Source organism: Cryptococcus depauperatus, chromosome 5 (assembly GCF_001720195.1).
Source record: "Cryptococcus depauperatus CBS 7841 chromosome 5, complete sequence".
NCBI lineage: Eukaryota > Fungi > Basidiomycota > Tremellomycetes > Tremellales > Cryptococcaceae > Cryptococcus > Cryptococcus depauperatus.
This window is the reverse complement of record NC_089472.1, coordinates 743115-764814: the sequence shown is the minus strand read 5'-3', so window position 1 is coordinate 764814 and position 21700 is coordinate 743115. Positions and strand designations below refer to the sequence as shown.

Below are 21700 nucleotides of genomic sequence, written 5' to 3'. Positions count from 1 at the left end.
TGATTGCCAGTATTTGCTGTATTGTCGTCAGTAGTCCATGACATTTCCACCCGTGTTTAGCAATGATTACAATACTAAGCCTGACAGGTTTCATCTCCTCGACTGCTAGTATCAACAGAGATACATGTCAGGCTAAACAACTTTTTGAATGACCTGGGACAAGATATCAAACACAGTCAGAGTCAGTCTACTCACAGCTCGGCTTTTGGCTATTACAAATGATTTTTATCAAGCGTCAAGAAGAGATGTTGCCAACCGACTAGGTGTCCAGAAAGATATATGCAAGTCTGAGAAACCATCAAGCATGTGCTCTAAAGCCAAACAGCCCTAAAGTCAAACCGACGTACAGTCATGAAGAATATCAACCATTCAAATCCACGCTCTGTACAAAAAGGTCACAAAAATACAACCCGAGTTGCATTCTTACTTATTGGCTATATTCCACGTCATCATTCCAACGTTATGACAAGAAGGCGAGTAAGACAGGAAAGACAAATGTGAGCGAGTGAAAGGAGAGAACACTTTTATAAAATAGTTTTGTATCTCCAACACTCACCTACATGTTCACTCTCCCATCTCATCCACCCAGCACCTTGCAGCTCTTTAACCGTATCGCAAAAAAGACACCCAACCACACAACGTTCACCATCGCTCACTCCTCAAACATATATACACAGCCCGCAGAGGGACGAGTCTGGATAGAAACGATCACAAAAGTCAAGTTGAAATCCTTTATGTGAGTGAATCCCTTCCCTTGTGGAAAGACTCCACATTGCAACACCCTCGACTCATCCATTATGCCTTGCATGGTCGTTCAGCGCCAACAAGATTGGACAATGGAGGTATTTCATAAGCAGATATGTAAACGTTTGCCGTCTGTTTTTATATCTTGAACCATCATTCTACCATCTCCAATTCTTTCCAGCTACCAACGCAACGCAAACAACCTAGAACATGGGCGATTCAGATACCGAGACAGCAGAATCAAAAACCGCTGCAGAAACCTCTAGCCCAGAAGGTGGCAATTCTACTAAGGCAGCGTCCGAGAAATCTGGTTCAAAGTATTCCGAATTCACTGGATCTAATTTCAAAAACGCTATTAGGTACGAGCAAAAATTTGGAGACATTTTATATAAGTGGTCCAAAAAAGATCTCACAACATTAGGTTTAGATAAGGATACTATAAGAAGGTATCATGGTTACCTTAAAACGGCGTCGGAACAGACCCAAAAGTTTCTCACGACTTTGGAGAGTGCATATCCAGCATATTTCACACAGGGAGACGAAAGTGAGGGAAATAAGACGGACGCAGAAAGCCAGTCCGGTAACGATACCGCTGGTGATAGCGATACCAAAAAAGAAGTTACCGAAGAAGTTACCGAAGAAGTTACCGAAGAAAAAGTTACTAAAAAGAAAGGTGCCAAAAAGGAAGGTGCTAAAAGTGATGATACCGGCGATTCAGGTAATGAGACCGACGATTCAGGTTATGGCTCCGACAAGGATGAAAAACCATAGAAAGACTGTAATGGTCAGAGAACGAGGAATGGACGTTGAGGTAGTAATCTTTTGAAAAGAATCAGAATGGCGAGCTATTGGAGACATGTCGTGTGTTGATACTATGTGGATCTCGCCACATTGCATGGTTCAAGCGAGTTTGTCGTCTAGTTTCATATACTTGGCCATATACTCATCCATTTCCTTGTTGCGTCTGAAGGCGCTTCCATGCATGAGCGATGGGATGATGAGTGTACATACAATGACACAGGATGACTGAAAACTGCTTGTCATATTTCTAATCTTTACCCAATGGATAGCATGCTACTATTCTCAGGCTCAATTCAAACCAAACGGAGATGGCTAATTCTTGGAAGGGTCTTTGGTGAATCGAAGGTAAGGCTAGAATACATGGTCAGGCAGCTTTTGATTAAGGGAAAGCGACGCACGTAGACAGTCTTGACATGGTCGCCAAACAGCTCTTTTACTTGTTCTCCTTGGACAGAGGGATGGACGATAACATCGTCGCCTTGTTTCCAGTTGCTATGTCAACTGTCAGTTACCCTGCAAAACACCAAGACGTACGCAGGGGTCGTAATCTTGTGCTTGTCACCGAGTTGAAGAGAGTCAATCACACGAAGGATTTCTGGAAAGTTTCGACCGGTAGAAGCGGGATAGGCAAAGGTAAGTCGAATCTGCTTATTGGGGTCGACTAGAAGGAGATATTAGCTTGCCGTCGTCGGACGCTACAATACTTGCTGATGAAAACGGTCCGGACGGTAAAGGGAATACCCTTCTTGTCTACATTGGTGGCATCGAGGTGGTCCAGCATTCCGTACAGTTCAGAAACCTTCCTGTCCTCATCGCCAATGATGGGAAACTGTAAAGAAGGTCCTCCCGGAGTCAGATTTTCAATATCCTTGATCCAGTTCTGGTGGGATTCAATCGTGTTGGCAGAAAGACCTATAAGCTTGACACCACGGGATGCAAAATCGGCATAGGATAGATTGACAGCAGAGAGTTCAGTCGTACAGACTGGGGTGTAGTCATCCGGATGGGAAAAGAGTATAGCCCAAGATCCGCCGAGCCAATCGTGAAACTATGCCGACCGTCAGTCAAGGATCCATGGGCGTCGCTACCACTTGCATCGATTCTGCCATGGGTGGTCTCTGCTTCAAAGTTTGGAGCGATATCTCCCAGTCGAAGCGCTGCCATGGTGGTCTATTATTGCAGGATGGGAATGTTGTAAGCTGAATCTTTTATATCTTTTTGAGAAATGATAAAAAGACGAGTAACGTCTTATGGTGTATGTGATGGCGTCATCGGATTTACAATCTTATCTCATGGGAGGTGGAGGTCATATGGGGAGATATTTTGCTTCCGTCGTTGCACTTTTTATGAGAAAAGTTGAATCAGCGAAATTCAAAAAGACAACTTGACGACGCAAGTTGTCCAGCAAGGAGATGGTTTCGACGGATTGAGGAGAGCGATTGTGTGAGTAGAAAAGTCGTTGTCATCGCTGATGAGATAATCTGGATTAGTTGGACTCTACTTGGTTATTGATTTACATAGTCTCAACCTATATGAGGTGAATGGAGAGTCATAGGTCAACGACGAGTCTTGCCGAATGTCGTTTGCCCAATCATTCCCAGTAGCATACAAGATGGGTAGCAATCTGACCATGCCGGCTGTGGAAGACGATGCGGCTGTTCTACTGCGACCACTTATCAAAACGCAAAGCAAGGAGGATTACAGAATGAAGCTTAGGCATGCGGCGAGATTTGGGCTCAGTGAGGTTAGGCAACGAAGCAACTGTATTTGACACGTGGAACGGCGTATCAAGTACAGCAATGCCTGACTTACAATCCCTCACCGGTAACGTTTCAAACTCTTCCAGATCTGCGCAACACAGCCATTTATCGTCTACGGCAATACAGCGGCTTCTCTTTATCCGTAACCGGAGCCCACGTTTACAGCTGTGCTCTTTGACAAAGACGGTTTTATTGCACGATGAGCTTCTATGGGATTTGACACGATTGACGAAGAGGCTTAGTTCAAAGATTCATATCTCCAAGCAGGTTTAGCCAGCGGTCAACTGGCCGCAACTAATCTTCTTTCTTGGCTGCCTTTGCTGTTACCGTCTTGAATCTCGTTGAATACTAGCCATGCCACAAAAGGGTCTGCTAGAATGAATGGCTCGCCTATCAAAACAAAAAGCAGATTGAAACAACAGAGACGAAAAAAGTGTAATACCATTCAACACGTCTTACGCAATGGTCAATTAACCTCCTTGGAGATGGTATATATAGTGGCACTTGCCGTATATATTACTCCAACACTAAGATAAAATGCATCTCTCTTTTACTCTTCTTTTTGCATTTACAACAGGACCGAGTTAGCATTAGACAGCTGGGCATATCGTATCACATAGCATTGTGGTTTGGCAGACATTAAGCATGTCAATATTGAAACATCACCATGATGACCATCAGTCACATTTGTCATATATGTATTATGCGCATCCATCCAGAGTGACCATAGACACAACGTTGGTGTAAGTTCAACAGCTGTTTACAATAACCACGGATCACCAACCGCTGCTTCAATCCTTCCTGTACTCATACACATACATCGGCATTGAACTTGCATATCTCTTACGGCAATAAGAGATAAATCTAGCATCCGTCTAATGGGATACTGATGGCAAATCTCCCGCAGCAAACAACTCAATATGTATTTGCTGCTCATCAACGCCGCGAGACTGGAGCTCATGTAGCTTGTCCGACATGAAATTAGCTGGGCCACACAAGCAAACACATCTTTGTCAGCCAACTTGAACGTTTCACAGGAAATTTATCTTACTAATACTGGGTGGTCTCGTCTTGCAAATCCATTCTACCTTTGTGGTCATCGTTTTTGCCCAACATGGCGCCAGTGCCAGGAGAAGAATAAAACACCTTGTAGATGATGTTGTTACGCTTTTTAGCAATGTCTCTCCAATAGGATCCAAACGCATAAACATCTTCATTACGTGCTACCGTAGCATAGGTAAAGGAAAAGTCGCCATAAGGCGAAGCCACATCAATGTGATCTCCTTCGTGAAGCTCTTTATGCAAGAGGTTACTCATCCTGCCTAGGTCAATCAAGCATTCGCGACGGGTAGATGCCCAACTCACCATCCTGGATCGGCGGGAACATTTGGGTCAGCCGAGATAGGGACAGGAATGCCATCCTCTCGCTTGACAGAGATGCAAAAGTATTTGCCATTGGGTGAATCCGACAAGGAATATCTTGACAGCGTCGGCTCATAGTCACCCAACCATGCCATACTCACTGCCTAACCTGTTTGTGTCCCAAGACGGCGAGATACTGTCCGGGGTGATACCCAGGGAGAGGCTTGCCAGTAGACTCGACAGGTACCAAGTAAAAGCTAGTAATTGTCATAAATATAGCCAATAGATAATAACGCAGCGTAGATTGCATTATTGTGACCTTTTGGTACAAAGCGTGCATCTCGATTATTCCTAATATTCATGACAACGACTCACTTTGCGAATGGGCAACCTGGAGAGCCACCAAGGGTTTGTCCACTGACGGGCAGTGAGAGAAGGCTTGTTCAATAGACACACTCATTTCTATTCGAGTTTAGGGTTTGTAACAAGCCGTACCCATCTCCTATCTCCTTGCTTTTATATATACAACCAAAGACGGCATCTTTCGGACTGTCCTCTGAGCGGCTGTTATCTCCTAGACTGTGTCTATTCGCTTGACCACTCTCGAGTCAAGTTCCAACAGCCTTGCAAGACGCTTTCCGTCTGGAAAGACACTCAACGTTTTCACGGGTCGAACCAAACAAAACACTCGTTCCACCAATCAGCAAAGAGGAATTGGAAAGCCGTCTTTTCTGCATTTTGCGATAACATCTGATGAGGATACAAGGGGAAATACTTGGGTGTAAGTGCGTCAGCACTTACCACTGGGAGTGGTGAAGACGGAGGTGCGTCAACGGAGAGCACAAGGAAATAGATATATATAGATCAACTGTAGAATGCTTTCATATACTTCGTTTCATGCAACACCAGTGCTACATTTGCTGTATTGGAACGCCTTCATACATACTATTCACATAGTTGTCATCAAAACCCAGTGTGGCACAACAGATGCCTTCATTGGGCAAGTCGGTGGACGCCGGATGGTTGTCAAGTCCATCCAAATTTCCAGGCAACCATTCTTGACGACTCTTCTAGCAGCCTCTGACTTTGCCACTGGGCAATGAACACAAGAAAGGTGGAAGAACTCGGGTAAGAGAATGGTCAGCGTCACTGGCAGCTGCGTGGTGTATGGGAGCAGCCATTCGTAGCGACGCGTAGATATCTACTTGTGATTGTGTCTTTAATGGCATGGCACGTGAAAATGACAGTAGAGAGTGGCAATGTTAGATGTGAATTGATCATGTATTCATTCGTGAAATTACCACACCCAAAATAATTACGTAATGTTTAATGGCTGTCACTCTTATCTCTTCCCATGTTGTGTATTTGAATATTACCGTATATGCCATGTATCACTAATAAGCAAGTTGGAGCTATGTTCATTTAAATGGCTAGAAGAGTCATGTCGGGTGAAGCCGTGAGCCATCAGATGAGCCAGCCTGCAAGCTTGACATGCCCACAGATGCAATCAACAACTGCAAGTCGAAGAGCATTGCGTTTCAAGCTTCATCATTGGTATTAGACGAGATATGGTGAATTGAACAAGGCAGCTCAAGTTGTACATGCAAAATACATCGATCCATTCGGGCCGAGTTGAATATAGTCAAAAATTGCTTCCGTGATTACGTACAATGCTTTATTCGTGACATTCAAACGCCCAATTATATCAACGCCATTTGTCGATTTGATCCCGTTTATATAGATAGCATAAAGATTCAGAACAGAACAAGACTTTCTAATGGGCTAGATGACGTGTTATTGAATTTAGGCGTGCCAACTATCCCACGCGCCTATGCATCACCCATCGTCCATTCCTGATACCTTATGCTAGTTCATTTTGCTTCCGTCCATGGTCATGGCCAATTTTCATTTTCCAACTTGTTTCTTTTTATTTTCCAAGAACTTGTGGGAAATGTTTTTTTTTTTTTTTCCTTTTTTTACAGTTGAACAGTTTATCGTGTTAATGCTCCAAGCGTAATGACCAGCTGCCATTCGAACTGCACGTGACTTTGTAGGTGTTTGGGGAAATAGGAATGGAAAAACTGATACATATGGTAACCGGTGAGAGAGAGATATATATAAAAGGCGTTGCGACTGGACTGACCCATTCACTACTAACTTATTCATCATACTGATCCACCAACACCGTCAACGTTGACTAACTGATTTGATTTCAAAGAAGGATGACAGTGGCAAGCCTTCTGACACCTCCTCCCGAGCTTCCACAACCATGGCGCCAGACACCATTGGTAGAGTCGGCCGCGCTATCACGCATGGCAGGGTGGTGAGTGCAGACTGACTGGATCCGGTCGATATTCACAGCATGTCAGTCGCATCTTTCTCAAACTCGACAACCTCCAACCCTCGGGGTCGTTCAAATCAAGGTAAGCCAATCGTCTTGTCCTATCCTGTGTGAGGCTGACCGGCCATGTGCCAGGGGCATAGGAAATCTTGTTCGCCAGAGCATCTCGAGCTATCCTCCGGACACACCTCTTCACTTTTACGCTTCTTCTGGTGGCAATGCCGGACTCGCCTGCGTCACTGCGGCCTCAGCCCTCTACGGTTATCCCTCGACCGTCGTCGTGCCCGTCTCTACGTCACCTGAAATGGTGAAAAACATTGTACAAGCGGGAGCAGGGGCGGCGACTGTGATTGTGCAAGGGAAGACGATTGCTGAAGCAGACAATTGGCTTCGGGAGACACTGTTGCCACAAGACCCGTATGGGATATACGTTCCTCCATTTGATCATCCAGATATCTGGAAAGGAGCTTCAAGCGTTGCACACGAGCTCGTTGACCAGCTGTTGGGTGTGCCGCCGGATGCGATTGTATGCTCGGTAGGCGGCGGAGGGCTCTTGATTGGGATCTGTCAGGGTCTCGAGGAATGTGGTGTCACCGTTGGCTGTCAGACCCGAGTGGTCGGCGTGGAAACGCAAGGAGCAGAATCGTTCGCTGAAGCCCTTCGCGCCGGACACGTGGTCACACTCCCCGGTATCAAATCTATTGCGACATCTCTTGGCTGCGTGCGAGTGGCGCAAAAGGCGTTGCAGGTGGCAGAGAGAGGAAACGTGACCAGCGTTGTCGTGACTGACCGACAAGCGGTGGATGCCTGTTTGAGGTTTGCAGACGATGAACGGATTCTGGTGGAGCCGGCTTGTGGCGCTACACTCGCTATGATATATTCCGGGAAATTGAGGGAAGTGATGGGTGTAACGGAGCAGAGCATTGTTGTGCTTGAAGTTTGTGGAGGTTCAAATGTCAGTCTGCAACTGTTGGACAAGTGGAAAGTAGAGTATGGGTTGTAACACTTTTTATAAGTATGCGATGGAATATGTTGTACATCTAAAATGATCCCAAAGACAGACTACCCACAAAACTCGTCTACTCGCCGCCGTAATCGATATAATCCGGTCTCTCTGCTGCCAGGTACTCTTCCTGCAACTCTGCAACGACTCGGCGCGCATCGTCAAACTCATCTAATCCATCCGCAAACATTTCCTCCTTTTTATATTGTTCCAAAAACGCATTGCGCTTACGAAGCATATCGTATTGATGAATCATCCTTTTGAAGAGCTAATAACGAGTGAGCATCCAGCAGTCAGATTATTAGAACAGACGCACAGAAGCCATGCTTGTATGGTTTGCCATCATCACGCCACTGACTCTATTGCTCCCCGCTCCCATCCCTCTTCTTCTTGTCAATGCGACTTGTATGCTGGCTGGACCCCATGGAATAAAATTTGCAAGCTGCCTTTCACGTATTCTCAACAATGACTTGTGCACATCTGTCGGGTCAACATCCCCAGAAATGATGTTGAGGCAAGAAATATAGGCAGATGATTTGGTAGATGTTGTAGACACCATGCGGTTTTTCGGCTGGAGAAGCCGCCGCATGACGTCAAGAGTCGTTGTTTTGCGAATTGATTTCGCCTACAGGCTGTGAGTATGACCCTCCATAGTGGACACAATCTCACCTTGTCAATTTCATCACCAGTAAATGGAGTATAAGAAGTCATCAAAAAGTGACATCTTGGTGTAGGTATAAGACTGGCTATAATACCGACGAGGTCGTTATTCATATAGGAGGGATATCGGAGCGTGGTCGTCGACGCTGCCATCACTGTCGATACCTGCCCAAGGTCAGTCTAGCCCGATTCATAAACCACTCACGAGTTGATTTGTCTGCACAAAACTCGGATCCTGCACATGTAATCTATCGGCCGCTATCCTTGTCAAAGCTGCATTGTCAAGCACCACTACACTATCAGCATTGTTGACCAAACGTTTTGTCGCCAGCAATGAATTGTACGGTTGAACGACAACGTCAGATGATTCAGGAAAGACGGAGTAAGTTTGAATGAGTTTTTTGGGAAAACGGTCGTTTAGTCGTTCAAGAAGGTATGAACCGAGTCCCGAGCCTGTGCCACCTGCTATAGAGTGAAGCAGCATGAAACCCTAGACCTACTTAGCAATTGGTTCGGATAGTAACAGCTTACCTCTAGAGAATCGCTTCCATCTGCCTCTCGATCAATCATCTCCATCAAATCATCATAGACCTTTTCGCCTGCACTGTACCCCTGAGCCCAGTTATTGCCCGCACCGCCACCATCTTTGGAGACATAAATGTTTTCCGGATTGTAGAGCCCTTTGAATGGCGACGTCAGGATAGTGTTGATGACCTGTACTATCAGCCATGAAGCTTCCAAGCTTAACTCACTCTTGGCTCCAGGTCGATGAGAATGGCACGGGGGATGTAATGTTCATCGTCCGCCTGATAAAAGAATACATCTTTGCGGTCGCCATGGCCACCCTCTGCCGCCCAATCTTCCAGGTCGCCTTGAGGAGATATGCCGTGCTCTGCACATAATTTTTGCCAAAACTGCCATGTCAGTCCCAAGTGTGTCACTCCTTGCTTACTTGTGCGCCAACTATACATATATCAGCCGCCGCTCATCGTCACAGATACATACTTTGATTTCCAGCTTGACCTGCTTGTAGCGATATTATTTCTCTGCCCATGATGACTTTTGATAGATTCAAATTCAAAAACAATTTACATCTACACGCGACGCGTCAAGAGACGCCACCACATTACGTAACAAGAGGCGTCAAGATAACGCGTTTCGCCACCATCAAATCTGAGAGACCTAAATAAAACAATACAAACCTATTAAAATGCGGACAAATTCGTTTATGAATTTGTACATTGTCTTTTCATTCTTAGTATAATGCTTCGACGGACTTCTCTTTTGTTGCTGGCTCTTGTTATTGTCGCCACGATTTTTGCAGCACAAACTCTTTATCCCACAATCGCTACCTTCTGCCACATAGGGAGCCATCAACGCTTCAATGTTATCATGCACTATACGCCGTCGATGCTACAGCCACTAATCGCACCGTATGTGGGTATGCCAAAGGGAGAAACGCCATCGATTCACATTGTAGAAGTGCTGAAGCAATCTACATGGCCAGGAGAATGGCCAATCCCGGCTCTGACGCCAGCTGAATGGGTCAACGGAGAGCTGGTCAGTCCAGCGTTGCTCATGCTGCATATATTTTCCATGCCAACGACAAAGGCACGCTTACGGCGAGACTTGATTCGCCATCATTCAACGCTTGAGACAATTCCAGAAGCGTATCGCCATCTGATAGAAGTCAAATTTGTACTGGGTAAACCACCTCCTGGCCATGCCATTTATGACGAAAAAGAGGCGCTTGAGATTGATCGAGAGGAAAAGTTGTATGGGGACCTAGTGAGATTGGAGGGGCTAAGGGGAGGCGAAAATATGAATGAGGGCAAGTCGTTGGAATGGCTTAGATGGGTAGGGAGAAGGAAAAGAGTTGGCTTGTGGGTGCTCAAATGTGATGACGATGTAAGTGTCTTTGTTGATCACACAAGACCTCTAACATTCTCCAGACATTCCCTATCCTTCCCAACCTTCTTCCCTTTCTCCTCAAGCAAGACCCGGCTAACCCGTCGTATGTCGGTACGGGACTTGGACGATCGACGAAATACCATCATTACTTTGAAGGAATGATGTATGGCTTCTCTTGGGGTGTGGTATGTGTTTACTTGTTCCAAGGAAAAGCGTTTACTGAAATGGCGTGTGCCCAACAGGTCAAAACTCTGGCCATGACAGACATCCCCGAGGACTATCAGTATCGGCAGTGGCATGAAGATGCTAGTATAGGGGAGCTACTATTTTCACTCCCTCTATCACCGTCTGCCCCTAAATCATGTTTTCAATCACCTCGCACATCGCAGTTAGCGCAGTACAAAGGTGCTTTTACTCATTCTCCTAAGTCACCAGATCCGTGTACAGGCTTAAGGCGACTGGATCTATGGGATAAGCTTAGGAATTGGCACAGAGAATTTTTTCGCAGAGCAGATCAGGGTGCCGTAGGATGGCACTGGCTGAAAGATGATGCCCAGTATATAGACGCATATGAAACGGCAAAAAGAGAACTGGAAAAGATTGGAAGGTGGAAATGGGATGTACCATCCGGATGGAAAAGCTCACTTCAACGTTGAGAACAGCGTGATGATGTGACAAGGTTTCTATTGGGTCAACATTGATTTTGATATCATTTCAGTGATACCAGGTATCGTGATATTCATCTTGATTACAGTGTTGGGCATATATAGAACAAATGCACAATTATGTAACATGCAAGTGTTAGCATTCTAAGTTTTCATACATGCAAAAAATCAACTAGAGAGAAAAAAGCCGCCCGATAAAACGTCGGCAAGAGAAAATACGAATATTTGGATAAAGAGTCATTCTTGCTTTGCCGAATGATGGTTTTGAGAGGACAAAAAAGTAACGGGATTGGGCAATTAGGTGTGGCGTTGATAGATACCGACAACAATGGCATGATCTCGCTCATAAGGTTCAAGTGTAAGTTGTTCTAATGACTCATCAGCACACTCTTTGCGTAATACGAAGCTAACTCACCCTTGGGTTTGATACCCTCTTTTCTCATGTTGTTGACTTCACTCGCAAACACTTGTGCGGCGGGCGCCGTCGAATCGATACAATTGGCCTTGATAGAGATAACGATAGCTCCGCCGTTCTTGAGGAAATGATGCGCATTGAGGGCAATGATACGTGCTTGATCTGGCTGGGCAACGTCGGCAAAAATGACATCGACCATTTGGACGAGCATGCGATACTTTTGCGGGTGTCGGGCATCATCAACAATGGCTAATGATTCTGTTAATCAACTGCAAAAACGAATAACTGGTCAACTTACGGACAACGTTGGTCCTCTTTTTGGCCATCCCAATCAGCTCTCGTCCAGGTCGGTGGGAGAATTCAACAGCATAGACAACCCCATCCGGACCAACGACGTCCGAGACATGAGAGACAGAGGAACCAGAAGCAGCACCGAGGTAGAGAACCTTGGCTCCGGGTTTGATCTTGATTCATCAGCAACAAGCCAACAGCGACGATAACCAGCTCACATAGATGTTGTCGAGACCACCCAATATACCAGCCGCCAGCTTGCTCCTAAACGGATTCCAAACTCGGTACTCTATCTTTTCCTCTTCGCCCTCCGCATTGGTGGTAGCAATGCTAATTCGCTTTTCTCCATAGACAGACTCTCCCGGGGTCATATTTCGGGTAACCAAAAGATGCTCCTTTCCCTTGGCGATGTAGACACCTTCATGCTTGTGGGGTTCCAACGTCACGCTTCCCGCGCCTCTCATACCGAGACCAGGTTTGCCACCACGGCCACCACCTCGTCCGCCGCGACCACCACCTCGAGGAGCACCTCGCCCTGCAACAAGTCAGACACAACCAGCCAAGAAACAACACACGCACCTCGAGCGCCAGCACCACCCCGAGCAGCACCACGACCACCACCAAATCCACCACCAAATCCACCTCGAGCACCTCCTCTTCCACCTCCACCTCCACGACCACCACCTCGGCCACCTCGAGCACCGCCACGACCGCCTCTGTCTCCGAATGTCATTTTATCTTTTTTAAACTGTAGACGTAGATGTGGATGAATAAGGATTCAAAAAAGAAAAGAACGAAAAAAGTGCAACTCTTGTGTCACGTGACCTTTTTGTCTGGGAGAAAACCGCGAAATAATAATGAATATTCCTTCTCTCCTATTTCGCTCTCAGACATTTCTTTTCTTTTGTGGTTCTACTTTGCAGCATCTGCCGACGGCTTGCCCAGTGCTACGCCAGCCACGCGCCTCTGAGATGACTTCAAACCCGTACGCGTACAATGGGTATTATAGACCACCGCCACTACCACCGCACGCTTACCCACAGTACCCTGCACCGTCGGCCTATCCACCGTCGTTTAGCTATGGGACCGGGGCGTCGATGATGCCAGGGGTGCCGGGTCCGGGGCCAGCGACGATGCAGAACGGATACGGTGGATATGGCGACTATGGCGGTGGTTATGGTGGGTACAGAGGGTATGCTGACTTTTCAAACGCGCCTGGAGTCTACCAGCGGCAGGGAGGTGTAGAGGAGGTATCGTCAGAGGTCGGCGGTGAGCAAGTGGTTATGGCGTCGCCGCTGGCAACATCAGGAGGCGTCCAAGGAAGACCGCAGGGAGTGCCAGGTATGATGCTGTCGCCGTCATTTCAGTATCCTCCAAACCATCCTTATGCTTTTGGCGGTGGAGTGGGATATTCGTATAGACCGCCACATATGGGACCATATGGGTATGGAGGGTATGCCGAGTATGGAAGGGGAGGAATACATGTAGGAGGTGGAAAATTGAATCCCACGGCTCAAGGTTTCAAATACAACAGGGGTAGACCCAATTTTCAAGCAACTGGACATGGCCAAATGCCGAATTCTCAACCTTCTTTCCCGACTCTTGCGAATCAGGACACTGCATCACAACAACGTTTGGAATTCCCAAACGGCCATGTCCCATCTCCGGCTTTACATGCTGGAGCGACTGTGGTACAGGATACTGACCATGGCGTTGCAGCGATGGTAAAGCCCAAGCTTGTACTTCCGGTCGTTGCAAACCCTTCCCAGCCTGTACAATCTCCGAGCATACCTGGTGAAATTGGAGAGGATGTACCGGCTATCGCTGAGAAAGCAGCGAAGGATGATGATGCCTCTATTGTTTCTGGAGGTGTGCGAGCGCTTACCTTTATAACGGCTGATACACTTTCCACTTTTACTGCACCAGAAGGCACGAGGGGTAAGATTGTGCTTGTGGATGGTCGACCAAATAATGAGATCAAAAGCAACACATATGCCTTGTCGTTGCAAGCCAACATTCCCGATGACATTGTGCTAGAATTTGACCAAACGAAACGCAGTGAACATGGCAAAAAGTGTAGGAGGCAGGAGGAAGGACGCGGCAAGAGGGTGATTTGGAGCAACGGAAAAAACAAGAGGGATTCCTTGCGCTTGGTCTTTGGTAGTGTGGAGCCCAAAGACGATAACAGCCGGTTGGAAGAGAGGGTGGCAGAGGTTAAAACAGACGAAGAAAAGATAGCAACTGATTTGCCCTTGAAAACAGCTGAAGAAAAGGCACCGGTTGAGGACTCCATAGTGTCCACTCCAAGTCCTGCACCCACAACTGCTTCTGCTCCTCCAATATCCCAGCCATCCTCTACACCCGCCCCGCCACCTAAACCCAAATCATGGGCGGCTCTTCTCCGTCCTTCATCTACCCCTTCATCAACGACGTCCAAGTTGTCTGTTTCTACACCAGAGAAGGCAAGCGGCGTAGAAAACGAAAGTGAAGCTGGTCCTTCCACCACCTGTTCTACCCCATCAGGGTCCAAACCAGTTTTTAATTATGCAGCCGCAGCGAATAGTGCATTGCCCAACCCACAGTTGGAACTGGTTAAGTTACTGAGTGAAGGAGCTCATGCGATACGAAACGCTCAGAGGACGGAACTCACAGGAAAGATTGGAAAAGGCAAAATGGTAGAAAAATCGTGTGTGCCGAGAGGATTGATAAACACTGGCAACATGTGTTTTGCTAACACCGTGAGTTTGACTGGTTTATCATGTATACTCGACCTCATGTTTGATTGTAGATTTTACAAGTGCTTGTGTATTGCTCCCCTTTCACAGAGTTGTTTGAAGAGCTTGGTAAAAGACTAAAAGCCGACTTGGCAAAGAAAACGCCTCTTCTAGAAGCCATGTATGTTGTATGGGCCTTTTCTGATCGGGTTAGCTGAGACGTGTGTAGGATTGTGTTTTTACAAAAATTCGTTATTTCCTCTGGCCAGCAGCAAATCCAACAAGCAGAGTCATCTGCTCATACAAACGGCCAGCAAGGGCAGGAAGGAAAGGCTAAATTAGAACCTAAGCGAGAACCAGAAGCCTTTATCCCAGAAAACGTATATGATGCTATGAAAGAAAACAAGAGGTTTGATTCCATGCGTGTAAGTTGGGTGTTTGCTCATACGAATGGCTGATGGACCATCTGAAACGTCACAGAGGGGACACCAAGAAGATGCAGAAGAGTATCTTGGTTTTTTCCTAAACACTCTACATGAAGAAATTTTGTACCTCTTGTCGTGCGTCCAGTTGTCCAAACGTCCTTCTTTAGCCACTGCTAGCTCTAATCCCGATGCCAACAGACGCATTGAACACCCCATTTCTCCAGATGCGGTGGGAGGCGACGCCGATGGCTGGCTTGAAGTTGGCAAAAAACAAAAAATACATGTGGTACGTATGGCGGAAACTCGCGAATCGGCCATCTCTCGACTGTTTGGTGGGCGTTTAAGAAGTATTTTACACACTCCGGGACAAAAAGACAGTGTCACGATCGAACCTTACCAGCCTCTTCAACTCGACATTCAGCACTCATCCGTTCTGTCGATTTCTGACGCCCTCCTTGCTCTATCTCAGCCCGAAATTATTCCCGGTGTATGGTCAGCTTCAAAAGGAACGAACGTTGATGCCACCAAGACGGTGTACCTCGAGACTGTGCCCAAGGTCCTAATATGCCATTTAAAAAGGTTTGTGTATGATGCCCAGGAGGGTGGAGTCGTTAAGAGGGGTAAAGGGGTAAGCTATGCTGTGGATCTGATCATTCCTCTGGGTAATTTTCTCTTTGCACACGAGTGGGCATGTAGCTCATGCATAATACAGAAATTATATCGCCATCCCACCGAACGCCTACACCGATCAAGTATGTACTGTTTGGTGTCGTGTATCACCATGGTTCATCCGCTTCGGGAGGACATTATACTGTCGCCGTTGCCAAACCCCTTCGCTCCTCCTCACCTTCATCTTTACCAAATAAAAGTGACACTAGCGTCAATGGGAGCGGAGGGTGGTTACATTTCGACGACGAGAACGTGAAAGAGGTACAGGAAAAAGAAGTGATTGTCGGCAAAGATGAAGCAAGGGATGGCAAAGTAGGGCTGATTGGAGGTAGGGAAAAATGTGCGTATCTGCTGTTCTACAAAAGGATGCAGTAGACATCCAATCATCCAATTATCCGCACTGGGTGTAACAGGGAGGATGCGAGGGACTAGGAGCATAGGATGGATTGTTCCATTATAGATTGTACAAGGGACCCAGAGGATGGCTTAATCTTGATTACCTATCACGACGGATGAAACCAGTTGTCCACGGAACTCTGCTTAATTTAGATGCGAGATAGTATGAAACTGCATAAACCTCATATCAAACCCAAAACTTACGAATCTTTCCACTCCTTTTCTTTTGTGTCTCGTTCGGCGTCTTTTGCTGCTGTTGTTTCCGATCTTTCAAGCCTTGAGCATATCCCAATACTCTGTTAGTCTCCCGAGGGAATTTCCCCAATTGCGATAGTCAATCGCCTCTCCTCAGCGAGCCTCTTTACTCTTCAACCAGAGTCGTCTATTGCCAGCTTGTCACGGCCCACCCACACCTCCCGGCGTCACATCCAGCGTCCGCATCAAGTCGTGACGATTTCTGATGTCGTTTCCACCGTTCCAACTACATCGTCAGCCCATGCCCTCTTCCTAACCTCCGACTCATTGACCAAGAACGAGACGAGGCCAGCAGCAACCTCGAGCTCAGTAGCACAACACAACACATAATCACCCCTTGCCAACATTAGCACTGGCTGAAACTGCAAACCCAGCATGACTGCCGTCTACTTGTCAATCAGCCAAGCCCATCCCATACACCCAACTTGGCGCCGATGCTATGCGTCTACATACTCCCATACATTACCAGCTGTTGCTCATACAATCTCCTTGCTGTATCTGATACCACCTGCAAGACTCAGCAAAAGACAAAAGATAAGATATAATTTCACAATTCAATTCCAACTATCGCATATATGATTCAATCATTCAACATTACCTCCCATTACGTAACACATGAATGACGTCGTGATTATATGACAAGATTTGCTTTCCGCCAAAAAAAACAAAAGGTGGCACCATTGGTGGCAACAATTGTTCTTTCTCATCTCAACATTCTCATTTCAACATTTCTCATCTCAATATTATTTGTCTCAACGCTCAACCATCTCTAGACAGTCATGATTGATACAGTGAGTAAGTAGATACAGCATTAGCTGACAATGACAGTCGGTGCACATCCGGCGTGGCCATCCCATTTTGTTCTCATTGTTGCTGCTGTTTGCTCTAATCGAAGGCTGTATCACGGCGTTTCTAGGTGGGTGGATGGGTTGAGTCCAGAGCTAACTGGGTGGATAGTGGCTAAATACAATGCGTATGTGTTGGAAAGCTGAGTTTGGCTGATGAAGACAAGGCATGACACGTATCCCTCACATTCTTATCGAGACCGGCTCAAGTTTCTCGTCTTTACGTCATGGTGGACAGTCTTTTTCACGGCGGGATATTTGGTGGGTTGGTGGCGGTGAGTGCGGGTGCTGATGTGGGCTGTAGGCAGCGTTTGTGGTTGCGTTTAGCAGTCTGATTGCTTCAATTGCGAGTCATGTCGCATTCTTGACTATTACGTAGGTTCTTGGTGAGAGAGGAAATGTCGGCTGACGGGTATGTAGGTGGTTGTTTTGGTTGGCGGCGGCGGCTTCTTACACTGCGGCTCTCGGTGGTCAGCGTTGCAGCGGTTCGACGCTTAGCTACTGCTCTCATCATCTTGCTGCTGAGGCGTTTGCCTGGATCGAGTGGATTTTGATGACTATAGCGTTGGTCTTTATCCTCTTGATTGCTGGTGGAGCCATCCGCAGGGGAGATCGACTCAGCGCGGAACTAGCGTAGTGACGCTGGTGGTGATACTCGAATCGGATGGTTAGTTGCAAACGCAGGTAGATAGTTGCGCGCATCGTTGGCGCATGCAAGTTATAATGTGGTTTGACGGATTTGGATCGTGGAGGCAGAGTGCAAGTTCTCAAGTCGTAGTAGAGACACATTTGGCCATTGTACCAGAGCTCTCCAACTGTGAATCATGAAGTTTAGATTGATTTCGGCAACGTCTTGGGGTGGTTGTGATTACATCGCTTTCTACAAACATTGCAACCTGCACTCTGGCATGTCAACCATCAACCAGTATTAACCATGGCACGGATAGTCCCAGAGATACATGATGTAGAGAACACAGTTAAATATTCCAGTGTTCAGTGTATAGACCACCTTGCAAATGCTTCACTCTGAGTTGAGAAAACGCTCTGAACAAAACACCCGTCAAGAAGATGCATGGGCAAGAAATACGAAAAAAGAGCAGCAATTTGGTGAAAACTTGTACATTTGTACAGATGTATACTCACATAACGTTTCATTCTCTTTCCTTTGTGTCTTGTTCATACCTGCCAACGATACCTATCAGTTTCATGACGCTGCAATCGGCCGCATAATACTTGTGTAAACTCCGTCAATCTCTATACACTTTCTACATCTTCGGCCCCTTTCACTTTGACTGTTAGACTATCTACATTGTCTGTCTCCGTTGAGCATAGCCAAAAGACCCGCTTGTCCTGCTTGTCTAGGCATAGGATGATGAACATTTTGCATACCTCCCAATTGAGGCTTTATAGGCGATGTCCTCTGCTGTTGATTGTGTTGCATCTGTGGTTGTGGTGGGTAATGTGCCGAATTGTGAGGTAGATTTTGGCCTTGAGAAAGCGGTGCTATCTGCTGTGGAGGTTGATGAGACATATGTGTTGGATGAGGAGGGTGGGGTAAATGATGCGGATGAGATTGAGACTGGGACTGATAGCCAAATTGGCCAGAGGTTGATGGTGGCGGACGTTGGTAACCTTGGGCTGGATGAAAGTTTCCTTGACCGACAGCCGTTCCGGATAAAGGTTGATGCATACTCATGTTTGGTGCTGGCACTTGGCTTGATCCCAGACCAGACACAGGTCCGGATGTCGTACCAGGGAATCCATGTCCTTGAGGATAATATGAGCCGCCATCACTACCAAGGCCTCCAAATGGCCCATGAGATAATTGAGGCATATGAGCATATCCTGTTTGAGGTAGGGGCTGGGGAGCAGGCCTGTAGCTTCCCATGTTAGGAGCTGACACAATCGGTGGCCTGATAGGCAAACCCGGAAGGGTGCCCATATTACCCATGTTCATGTTGGAGGGTGGAGGATGGGCATTGCCAATCTGTTGAGGTGGGAAAGATTGTTTTAAAAGAGGATATTGAGTTTGAGGAAGGGTGCCTTGAGGAGCAACATGACCTTCACGATAGACGGTATCATATGGCGGAGGAGGCTGATTGGTTCTTGGAGAGCTTCCGTATACAGCAGGACCATTTACATTGTGTCCCATTAGAGCACCTGAAGAAGATCCTATAGCCTGCAAATTAGGTGGTCGTGCTTGGCCATACGATGCTGAGCGATATGTGTTGTTTTGTTGTTGATCATACAATGACTGAGACTGTGATTGAGGGGGCTGCGCCCCTTGGGACACAGCTACAGGAGCCTGTAATTGTTGCTGCTGTTTAGGCAGTTGCCCAGACGGTGGTGTTCTCTGCCAATTTTGACCTTGCCCTTGCGTTTGTCGAGTTTGACTTTGACCGTACCCCTGTCCAATAGCTGAGCTAGACTCTTGGCTCGACTCCTGCCTTGTGTTTTCGGCAGCTGGAGAGCTTCCAAGACCTATATTTTCGAGCCCAGCAACCGTCGATTCCAATAGTGCCTTTGCTCTTGCCTGCCTTGCAGCATCATCCGCCATAGATTTACTCCCATGTTTGTTTGTTTCCGATTTTGAAGAATAATGGCTACTGCCAGCTCTGCTTTTGGGATCATAAGAATGGGATGTTTCATTCTCCGTCATAGAAGTGGTCGAGTGAAGTGGGGAAGAGGGAACAGGCTGTGGCGAGATCATTGACAATAGTCTTGCTTGATGAGACTTATCTGTTGTTTGAGATGTAGATGCTATCGGTTCAGAAACGGGTTTTTGGTTTAACATGGCGAGGAGATGGCTTTTTTTTCCAGACATTTGAAGTTTTATTTTTTCTGGCCCGGGAGTCTTGATACCGCCCAACAACCTTGCAAGAGCATCATCTTCCTCCCGCTCTTGCTCTTTCTTTGCCAACGCATCTTCTTCCTCTTTCAACACATTCAAATTGCCAAAAAGCCTTGTCAACCCAGCATTATTATCCGAGCCCATAGCATCCGCCGACAAAGTTGTAAGCTCCTCCTCCTGTTTGTGAATGAACTTTGTAAACAGTTGATCCAGAGCGGAAGTGCCTCGAGAGGGAAGATGGGACGATGAAGGAGTATGGACAACAGGAGAGTTGGAAGGGGAGAAAGAGGTAAAATCAAAAGGCTGAAGAGAACGATGAAAGCCTTGTCCTTGTGATTGGACTTGAGACGGGGCAGTCTTTGCCAGACGAGGTTTTGGATAGGGACTCCTGTCATGTTCCTTCATCCACAGCTTAAGAGGACTGAGCCTGTCAGCTTTTACGCGTCTAGAATAGGACAACGCTCACTTGACAAACGGTGTCACATTATAGAATCTCTTTGTTTTGCTCTTTTTCTTCCTATTATTCGACCAAGTCGGCAGATCTGTAAGCGGTACCCATTCTATCGCTCCAATCTCATGTCGAGTCTGAGTCTCAAACTCTGTAGCTTCATCGATATTGGCGACGATAAACATGGTGACTTCTTGGGCATTAATATGAGTCTTGATGCGATCCTCAGCGTTAATAAGGCCAGTCAAATCAAAACCTGTCTCTTCTTCAACCTGCTACTTGTCAGCTGCGTCTATACATGGCGAAAGTACACCTACTTCTCGAATGGCACAAGCTTCCTCGGATTCTTGAGCATTAATCTTGCCTCTAGGAAAACTCCAACCAGCATTGCTCTTCCAGCCTCGTACCAATAACACCTTGTCGGCTTCCTTGTTCAACAGTATGCCTCCACAGCACGGCACCATCCGCTTGTAAGAACGATACTCGTCCCAGACTGTGTTGTGGTCAACACCTCCGTCGGAAGACGAGATGAGCTGTCTGTACAGAGGTGACGACTCTATGATGAGTCTCGTAAAGTGACGTTGCGAGAGCGAAGGTAAGACTGGGTTGAGCGGACGTAGATAGTCTTCGTAAAACCAATGGCTGCCAGAGTCAGCTTTATCCGACCGTCAAGACTTACGCCTGCTCTGCCTGCCAATACACCCTCAGCAGGGACATCTCTTCCTTTGGTAGGTTGATCAGAAACCTGGCATTGAGATCCTCGAGTATTTCATCAAAGCTCATTTCACGAAAGATATTGTCTTGGTCATCGTCTTCGGCTGGTGCTGGGACGGCTGCCTGTGCCATTGGCGAAGACTCTGCAGAGGCAAGCGGGGACGAGTCGTAGAGCGAGCGAGCCATATCTCTCGCTGCTGGCGATTCCAACGAGGGTTCTTGACGTATACGGGCCATTACAATGTTGTAAAAGAAGAATGAAAAAGAAAAAAAGAAAGAGAAAAAGAACTGTTGTTGGAAAACGCGAGTCGAGATGGCGAAAAGACCCAACGTGGTTGGTGGCGTTGAGGAAATATTGAAACATGCCACTTTGTGCTCTTTTTAATCCTCTTTTCATTCTTTGTCTGCAACGAGGCTACCACAACTTTTA

At 46.8% G+C, this 21700-nt stretch overlaps 10 protein-coding genes across 10 annotated transcripts; 5 read left to right on the top strand and 5 right to left on the bottom strand.

The window, feature by feature from the left end:
* Window positions 1–954: 954 nt before the first annotated feature.
* On the top strand, window positions 955–1515 carry L203_104437 (uncharacterized protein; the record flags this gene model as incomplete). Its single annotated transcript, XM_066213822.1, has 1 exon — window positions 955–1515. The coding sequence occupies one exon, from the start codon at window positions 955–957 to the stop codon at window positions 1513–1515; it is 561 nt and encodes a 186-aa protein (XP_066069919.1).
* Window positions 1516–1857: 342 nt separating this feature from the next.
* On the bottom strand, window positions 1858–2709 carry L203_104436 (uncharacterized protein; the record flags this gene model as incomplete). Its single annotated transcript, XM_066213821.1, has 5 exons — window positions 1858–1896; window positions 1944–2037; window positions 2080–2206; window positions 2254–2593; window positions 2641–2709. The coding sequence occupies 5 exons, from the start codon at window positions 2707–2709 to the stop codon at window positions 1858–1860; spliced, it is 669 nt and encodes a 222-aa protein (XP_066069918.1).
* Window positions 2710–4355: 1646 nt separating this feature from the next.
* Window positions 4356–5127, bottom strand: L203_104435 (uncharacterized protein; the record flags this gene model as incomplete). Its single annotated transcript, XM_066213820.1, has 4 exons — window positions 4356–4623; window positions 4671–4784; window positions 4829–4924; window positions 5090–5127. The coding sequence occupies 4 exons, from the start codon at window positions 5125–5127 to the stop codon at window positions 4356–4358; spliced, it is 516 nt and encodes a 171-aa protein (XP_066069917.1).
* Window positions 5128–6889: 1762 nt separating this feature from the next.
* Window positions 6890–8011, top strand: L203_104434 (uncharacterized protein; the record flags this gene model as incomplete). Its single annotated transcript, XM_066213819.1, has 3 exons — window positions 6890–6990; window positions 7037–7090; window positions 7144–8011. The coding sequence occupies 3 exons, from the start codon at window positions 6890–6892 to the stop codon at window positions 8009–8011; spliced, it is 1023 nt and encodes a 340-aa protein (XP_066069916.1).
* A 76-nt stretch (window positions 8012–8087) lies between these two features.
* On the bottom strand, window positions 8088–9725 carry L203_104433 (tubulin gamma chain; the record flags this gene model as incomplete). The annotated part of the gene is made up of 6 exons (XM_066213818.1): window positions 8088–8279; window positions 8328–8636; window positions 8681–8836; window positions 9203–9385; window positions 9624–9634; window positions 9677–9725. The coding sequence occupies 6 exons, from the start codon at window positions 9723–9725 to the stop codon at window positions 8088–8090; spliced, it is 900 nt and encodes a 299-aa protein (XP_066069915.1).
* A 356-nt stretch (window positions 9726–10081) lies between these two features.
* Window positions 10082–11238, top strand: L203_104432 (uncharacterized protein; the record flags this gene model as incomplete). Its single annotated transcript, XM_066213817.1, has 3 exons — window positions 10082–10579; window positions 10624–10767; window positions 10825–11238. 3 exons carry the CDS (start codon window positions 10082–10084, stop codon window positions 11236–11238), a joined length of 1056 nt encoding a protein of 351 aa, XP_066069914.1.
* A 306-nt stretch (window positions 11239–11544) lies between these two features.
* L203_104431 (rRNA 2'-O-methyltransferase fibrillarin) lies at window positions 11545–12686 on the bottom strand (the record flags this gene model as incomplete). Its single annotated transcript, XM_066213816.1, has 5 exons — window positions 11545–11615; window positions 11663–11911; window positions 11961–12126; window positions 12172–12488; window positions 12533–12686. 5 exons carry the CDS (start codon window positions 12684–12686, stop codon window positions 11545–11547), a joined length of 957 nt encoding a protein of 318 aa, XP_066069913.1.
* A 238-nt stretch (window positions 12687–12924) lies between these two features.
* On the top strand, window positions 12925–16136 carry L203_104430 (uncharacterized protein; the record flags this gene model as incomplete). The annotated part of the gene is made up of 6 exons (XM_066213815.1): window positions 12925–14691; window positions 14742–14848; window positions 14897–15092; window positions 15148–15227; window positions 15291–15754; window positions 15805–16136. The coding sequence occupies 6 exons, from the start codon at window positions 12925–12927 to the stop codon at window positions 16134–16136; spliced, it is 2946 nt and encodes a 981-aa protein (XP_066069912.1).
* A 1097-nt stretch (window positions 16137–17233) lies between these two features.
* Window positions 17234–17894, top strand: L203_104429 (uncharacterized protein; the record flags this gene model as incomplete). Its single annotated transcript, XM_066213814.1, has 4 exons — window positions 17234–17361; window positions 17425–17518; window positions 17562–17632; window positions 17678–17894. The coding sequence occupies 4 exons, from the start codon at window positions 17234–17236 to the stop codon at window positions 17892–17894; spliced, it is 510 nt and encodes a 169-aa protein (XP_066069911.1).
* Window positions 17895–18557: 663 nt separating this feature from the next.
* Window positions 18558–21507, bottom strand: L203_104428 (uncharacterized protein; the record flags this gene model as incomplete). The annotated part of the gene is made up of 4 exons (XM_066213813.1): window positions 18558–20529; window positions 20575–20828; window positions 20874–21093; window positions 21236–21507. The coding sequence occupies 4 exons, from the start codon at window positions 21505–21507 to the stop codon at window positions 18558–18560; spliced, it is 2718 nt and encodes a 905-aa protein (XP_066069910.1).
* Between the last annotated feature and the right edge of the window lie 193 nt (window positions 21508–21700).